The sequence below is a fragment of the Echinococcus granulosus genome (assembly GCF_000524195.1).
Source record: "Echinococcus granulosus chromosome Unknown EG_S00007, whole genome shotgun sequence".
NCBI lineage: Eukaryota > Metazoa > Platyhelminthes > Cestoda > Cyclophyllidea > Taeniidae > Echinococcus > Echinococcus granulosus.
Genome location: NW_020170387.1, coordinates 18,757 through 26,405, shown reverse-complemented (window position 1 = coordinate 26,405; position 7,649 = coordinate 18,757). Strand labels below are relative to the sequence as shown.

The 7,649-nt window shown below is 41.4% G+C and overlaps 1 protein-coding gene across 1 annotated transcript; it reads left to right on the top strand. All coding sequences in view use genetic code 11, as the record gives it.

The window, feature by feature from the left end:
* Positions 1-1,994: 1,994 nt before the first annotated feature.
* EGR_01728 (hypothetical protein) lies at positions 1,995-2,348 on the top strand (the record flags this gene model as incomplete). The annotated part of the gene is made up of 1 exon (XM_024490977.1): positions 1,995-2,348. The coding sequence occupies one exon, from the start codon at positions 1,995-1,997 to the stop codon at positions 2,346-2,348; it is 354 nt and encodes a 117-aa protein (XP_024354433.1).
* Positions 2,349-7,649: the final 5,301 nt, after the last annotated feature.

The following is a 7,649-nucleotide window of genomic DNA, read 5'->3' as shown; positions in this document are numbered from 1 at the left end:
CTTCTCACCTCTCTTCAAGGACACAAACTTCCAATATGGAGATTTCCGATCCCCTTTGAAGTACGTATGCACTGTACTTCGTGCAGATTGCGTTTTAAAAGGGAGCATCTTACGTATATAGCAATGTCAAACATTTCTCGTTGTTATGGCTGATGCTTGTGATCAAGAGCTGAAGTATATTTTCTCAGCCAAATACGTCGATGTGGACGAGTGCCTTGACGATGCCTTCCTTTCGGCGTAGCTTGGTACACATCAGCCACACATCTCATTTGCGAATACACTCCCTTGAACTCGTCATTGGTTGAATAGGCAGCAGGGTTCCTGCAGATCCATTCACTTTAAGCCTAAATGTAATGCGCAATATTTCAAATTTATGTGTGGGAACACACGAATGCAGAGCAGTTGCTGTCAGCTAGCCGATGATAGGTTCCCCTCCAGCCACTTAATTACTCAAACATTACAACCAGGATACTCTACAGTTCTAAAGCGACACTACGTGTCCTTAATTTCTACAGAACTTATTTTAAACACCAGAAAGGACTAAAACATGTGAATTTATAAACTGACAAACACATGCGACACACATTAACTAAAGCGAAGTATTCAAACAAGTTATAATTTAATCGTCTAATAAATTCTAAAGCAATTTTTACACGCATGTGAATGCACTGAATGACGGACCGTTTCAGCTGTAGCACAAAACTACGAGAATGAGATTATTTATAATGAGGTAGAATCCTACATCTATTTTCTTGTTACAAACTCCAGAAGCCTCGCTAAGGTACGGTTCAGCACAAGCATATTTTTACGAGTTACTGAACAACCTGTCATATTTGTGACGCTGAGCTGAGGTGAGAAATTGAGGCACCGGAAGTGTGACACCGATAGCGAAATTCAACCGTGGTGACTGTACACTGATCTACACGAGGCCATCAGAATGGGGAATGAGATAGCATTCTGCTGCTGTCGGCCATGATTACCCTTAAAAACTCACACAGGTTGATATCATGCCAATTTTTTACTATCGTCAAAACCTTTAAGGACGTAGAGTCTCCTCAAACGCCTATTTGAAATTTCGACTAGAAAACGAACAGGACTTGCCATTCAAAATACAAAATTAACAGTTATAAATAGTTTGTCGTCCTAGTAATTAGCAATATTGGTCACAAATTTTTTAGAATGGTGCCTCTTATCTACTTATGGTTTGTGTGTGCACACTTTCTGGTAATATCGAAATCTTTCCAAGAAGATTTGATGAGGATGTCAAGCAAGAGTCATGAACCTCTCGACTGAATAAAAATTTGGTGACACGCCAAATAAATGGGTTGAACTCGAAGGAGAGGCCAAGAATTCCTCGTACTCGTGAGAATGGACCCCTCAGTTAACCTCCTACTGATTTGTTGCAATTTTATGTCGATTCCCTCGACGACTGCCAACTGCCACTATCTAAATTTATCTGTCACTCGTGTTCAGGGGTGTATCGAGTGAGTCAGACCATACAATACAGTGAATCGGCCCAATGCAGTCCAATTTAGCTAATTCCCTGCATGCTACATGAGTTGCCCTTTGATCTGACCATGTTAATTTGAAATGGTATATGGTTCAGCGCACTCATCAATGGATGGAAAATTGCAAAAATTTCGAAACGCTTGCAATCTCACATGATTGTACGCATGTGTTCTGGATTACTTGTTTTAGCACTTCGAAGCCCTTGAGACACTTCAAAGCCATTATGAGGAGTTCAGGTTTGGAAGTGGTCTTATATAAATATACTAATGACTGTGAAACTATTGGCCACACTTCAGGCTGTCCAAATCTCAGGCAACCAAAACAGGTCCACGCAGATTAATTAACTAATTTGGAACTGCCCAGGTTCGAATTTAAACATTGAGTTTGAACGATAAACAGACCATTCGAGTCATTTATAAATAACCCCATATAGGGTACCCAAGGCATTCCTCACACGATTACCATAAGGCCTGCATTCACACAGTATGCCATCACCACCAACTCTGGTCTGTCTTTTTCTTCTCCTCTCATTCACCTCACACCCAGTCCTTACCAACATCGTGACAGATGGTGGCGCTCTGTCAAAGCTGAAGACGGATCTTTCCGAGGTGCCTGACCATCCGGAGAATGATGAGGTTGCTGTGAATGTGGACGAGAATGAGGAGCTGGATGGGCCTGATGAGGGCGATGGAAGAGAGGGTGGCCTCATGCCAGCTGCATTGCGTAGCCGCTGGAGAAGGATCAACTGTGGTCCTCGTCATGGAAGTAGAAGGTCCCAACGCTTGCCACGTCCATCTCATCCTCCTCGTCTTCCTCAAAGATCATTTGCTCTTGCCTGATCCCATACCAATGCACTCCACATAGAGCAGTGTAATTTAGAAATTGTCTGAGTTTCCCTGGTTTGCTCTATCTCTCCTTTAGTAAATGTGGAAAATGTTGTAATCCTGTTTTCTACGTAAAGTTATGTTAATCTACTACAGTCGATTAAAAGCTTGTGTTTTCTAACTGTTTCATTTTCTTCTAGAGAACCTTCTTCGTTAAATTTGGTTTCAACTTTTCATCGGTTTGACCACGTGATTGTAGAGGCAGGACAGTGCTTCCATTTTCACTTAGGCGTCCTCTGTGAGTCTTGCTAGTGGCAGAATCGCCTTAAATGTATACTTTAAGGTAGAATTAGAGAGGGAGGTCGAAAGGGGGGTGGGAGTGGAAAAGATGGAGAGAGGAGGGAGGGAGAAAGAAACAGCGTAAGTAAAAGCAACAACCGGACTCCAACTAATCTTGGTTAGTAAATCAATTATAGCAATAAGTGGACTGATCAGGTTCAGAACTGATACTTTATGGGACATTTGTTAGCTTCAAGAATGCAGAATGAAACAAGAAATTTAACAGGCTAGAGCTCAGAATGGATAATCGTATAACATTAGAAAACTATGCATTTCGGCAGCAAATAATGAACATAATTTGGTGAGAATAAACGGAGCAGAAATCCAAATAAAAATGTTAATTCAAAATATAACCTTTAACTAATCAGAAGTTCTCTACCATGGAAAAATATTGTATAGAAAATCGTGCAGTGAAATTGAGCCCCTCGGCATTATACGGAAGGTGTGGTGAGTGATTTTATTTAGTCGTACTGGATGGAAGCGGTAAATGAAGAACATTGGCGGTGCCAAGAGTGAACTCTCCGATCAAAATTACTATTTGAGAGTATGTGATTGTCATAGCTGCGGGAAGAAAGCTCTTTCGCCTCATACATGGCTTTGCAACGAATCTCGGACACAGAATTTTAGCATAGGCATGGACAGATTAACGTTGAAAAAGAAAGCGCCCGCGCTGATGAGTTGCTTCGGACGGTAACTGAAGTAGCTACTACTTCCTAGGTCGTGTAGTTGGGAATATTGGTGCATTAACCCTTCAATTCTTAGTTATGAATTTTTATTTATCAGCAAGATGCATCAGGGACAGAAACATTTCTTCATTCAACCAGTAGCTATCACGTCTGAGATGCAGAGTCTATATTATCATTTGCAGGGAGAGTGTTATTTTCTTTCAGAAAAAGATGGGAGGCACCGGTATTCGTCCTTCGACTCTTCTGTCTCGTCGCTGGGCAATATCCATCTTTAAGCGATGGCCTGAACATAAGCTCCTATTAGACTTTCCAAGGATTAACAGCAATATTTCCTTGAACTCAATAAATCGTCGTCCTACCGACACGAAGGCAATAATCCGGCTTGTCAGAACCCAAAATAAAAAAATAATTAAATCCAAGAGACAACAACTGTAAAAGTTAAGTAACTAAATACAATATTTAGACTCCCTTGCCAATGATTGCTTTGTTTTCATCAGTGCAATTCCGTCAGCTATAAAACAATGCAATGCTTTAACCTTTTACCGCACATGATAAACAATGATTTCGGAAGTATCAAATATTTGCAGCTGCGAAATCGGCTGAATTTGTGCTAGCCCTAAAATCGAATATTGGAATTCTCACCTCGTTCGTGCTTTGGAGAATCGAAGTAATGTCGTTGAAGGTGTATCGTTATGGAACAAATCGTAGCAGGACCTCATATGATGAACCCAAAGGGGCGTAGCCACATACGTGGAGGGCTGGAATTTCAATCACGAGATCACAATCAAGGTGGACGGTGCATGACTGATTGGGGAGGAGACACAATCAGGTGTTTCGGATTGCTCACCTGAGTGACCAATGATAAATCGGCTTGGTGAATGGCGCAGCACACAAGCTTGATTAGTCTATCGTAGAGTTACACGTCATAAGGGGAAGTTAAGGTTGTTGGAGACGAAAGTATTCTTATGCAGGAGGGATGGGTTTGGTCTTGTCGGATTCGCAACCATCTGGGGATACCTCATGAGCTTTTCACTTTTAGTAATCTCTCGCCATATGTGCTCATCTCCTTTCTCAAGAAGCACGAAAAATTTCCCCTTGCATCATTCTGTCGAGTCGCAGAGCATCCTTACACCTTGTATCACTGTGACTGAAGTCTTTCCTATGGCAGGTGTCGGCAGGATTGGATTTCGATTCCTCGTTGGCAAAATACTTAGTTTATTACTTCACGCAGTTGTATCCACAGTGCATGGGTTGGATGCCAATTGTACTCGCTGCATGCGCTTGCCTCATTGTACAACATGAGATATGGCGATGATGTGAAGTCTCGGTTTGAATTGGAAATATCTTGAATTCGGATGAAAGTCTTGTAGAGAATCAGATTCCTTTTAGGCCCAACCGGGGTCTTGTTGTTTAAAATAGTCGGGATGCGTGAAGTAAAACGCATTCCTAAAGCATATCGCTTTAGTAAGGCACCTCCGCCAGTTATAAAAGTGCTGCGAAAGGCATTGTCAACTTCGTTCATGAATGTCAAACATCAATGCCATTGAGATGGGTGAAATAGAAATACCACATTCATTTGTTTGGAAAAATGGGTGAAGTCAGTCAATTAGCGTGATGATAAACGCACAGTGAGGCCCGTAAATGAAGCATTAAGGGTTTTTTTGAGTTAACCAAAGGATAACTACGATTCTCCTATGTGTACAATTAAAGGTATGAAAATGCTGTTACGGCGAGAAGATAAATTGCATTTAAAGTGCATTCCATGATAAATTCATGACAAATAGGTCCCAGAGAAGGTAAAAATTTCTGCTGGTGTAGAAAAATGAGTTATTTATGTCACAACTATAAGATGGTGTTAATCTTCCGACCAGGAATATCCTACATCCGCTTTCTTGACACAACCTCAACTGGCAATGTAGGAATCTTCATCAGAAGGAATGACAATAATGCCAAGCAACAGAGAGGAACCTCTGGACATTATGAAAGTTTGGTGCCGTGACAGATAATTGAGACTAACTCGTAAGTGATGCCCAGATTTCACTGCACTCGCGAGATTTTGTCTAACCCTTACCCTTCTACAGATTTGTTGCAATATTACCGCAATTCCCTCTTCCCCTGCCTTCTGACACACCAAATCTTCTGCCATTAGTGTTGAGGCGTCTATGGAGTAAATTGGACTTTTTTTGGTCAGATTCAACCCATTTAAATTGGAAATGTGTCTAGGTCGGTGATATTACAGAATCTTCTCATGTTGTCCAGTTCATCTGATACGCCACATGCCACATGACTCGACCTCTTGCTCTGACAAAGTTTATCTGATGTGACATGTGGTTCAGCGTACATTTTACTGGGTTGAAAATTGTGGAAATCTTGACGCACTTCTCGTCCCATACGATTGTGCCGGTGTTTGTGTAGTCATGCTATCAGGTACAGAAGCGTGACTATGACTCCGTACTCACATACTGGACTTGATTTATGTCATGTGGCATCACTTGGATCGACTTGCGTTAACGCAACTTGTCATGCCATACCTTGCTCCAGTTCAGCGTTTTCTAATGTTCTAGGCGGTAATCATTTCGTGACTGCATGACATTTTTGTTTTTGATGAAGTCACACGAACAACGGTGCATCATTTGGGGCTTCAGAAATGATGTAATAACTAAACTTGCAGTGTAAAGAATCTAAACTGCAAAATTTCCTTTTAAATCATGAAATTTGTACAAATTAAAGTAATTAAAGTGGCAAAGCAAGCTTGAAATAGACAACCTCTTCGAGTAAATGCTTGGGTCATGAACATCATCACATCCACAGCCCTGTTCTCAACGTCGAAATGGGGACAGAAGGCCCTTTCACTTTGTGAAGAGGTCAGTCTGCTGTTGATCTGCAATGAGCTTGAGGGTGTACTTAGGAAGAGACCTTGACAGCTGTGAAATGTGGTGATATGTGGTTATTTTTAGAACAAAGGTAATGCGAAACAGTGTCAAATGGGATGGGAACAGTCGCGACCTCACGAATTTGTTCAGATTGATTCAACATTTAGGTAAGGAAGAAAGTGAACACTGAAGTGCCTCAATTTGCATGATGTTGTGCGGTCAATGAATTGTGCACACGAAAATCCAAAACATACCTTATGTGGAGTCATTTACGGGAAGAATTTTTTATGCAGTAGACGAACAAGATTCGAATTATTTAATTTGAGAGTCCAATTATGTCTGATTTACTGCTCATTCAACAAGTCCTAGGCCTCACTGTTTACTGTCACTATGTGGACAGTCACACAGCCAGTTTGTGAAACCCGACCGTCAAGGTAACAATTGACTCTCTTGAGGAACAAGATATTTCCGTTCTCTTTCAACTGCCTTTCTTGCCTATGTTTCGACACGGCCCCTGCCAAAATGGTCTTTGAGTCCGATCGCCTCGAGTCTTCAATGCTCGGGAACCAGCTGGCCTTCAAAAGAATACGCAAATTAAAGTATATGCAAGGCCTTTGAATTGCTTACTGAAGGGCATGTACCAGCCAATCAAAAGACGATCGTTCTAGGACATGGAAAACCATTTATCTAAAGGACTAAAGGTGGGCGAAATTAAGTTGTTATCTTTGCGGAATAAACGATAGAGATTTTGTCACGACACCACCGCCTACTCGAAGTACTTGAAAAGACAACATTAAAACATGAATGAGGGGTCGGTGAGGCGTAGCACGGTGAATGCACCTTAAATGTAGGCGAGCGCCCTGTAGGTAAAAGCAGAGCTAAAAGGAATATTAACATCAAATGGAGTGATGGGAATATGTGCTTACTGTCAGAGTAGATATGCATTTGCATGTTTAGCTTCAAGTTGCACCAAGAATTTGTGTAAAAGTGTGGATTAAATTACGGAAGCAGTAGCCAAAACCTGTTGAAATATCAAAGAAGTACTAGTTAGTAGTTGAACTGCAGCTTCAGTTGGTTGCAAATGAACTCGGTGATGGAACTGACAAGGTGACAAGGTCTTTGCCAGGTGCATGAAAGCACGCCTATCAGGCGACCGACCAAATAACAAGTCATTCTGTAAATCATTCAAAGTAATCGCAAATGGTGCTGCAGAATTTATTTCAAAAACACGTAATCAGAGAGGTGTGATTGCAGAAGTATGGGAGGTAGACTCGGAAGACGTAGAAATTTCCTGACTGCTCTTCGAAGAAGCCTTATAAATCTCCTTCTTAGGCGGCACGAAGCCACTGAGGTCAGAACATCATCAATCTCTCGCATCAATTTTACTTGCTCCATCTAACACCTCAAAGATATCCGAC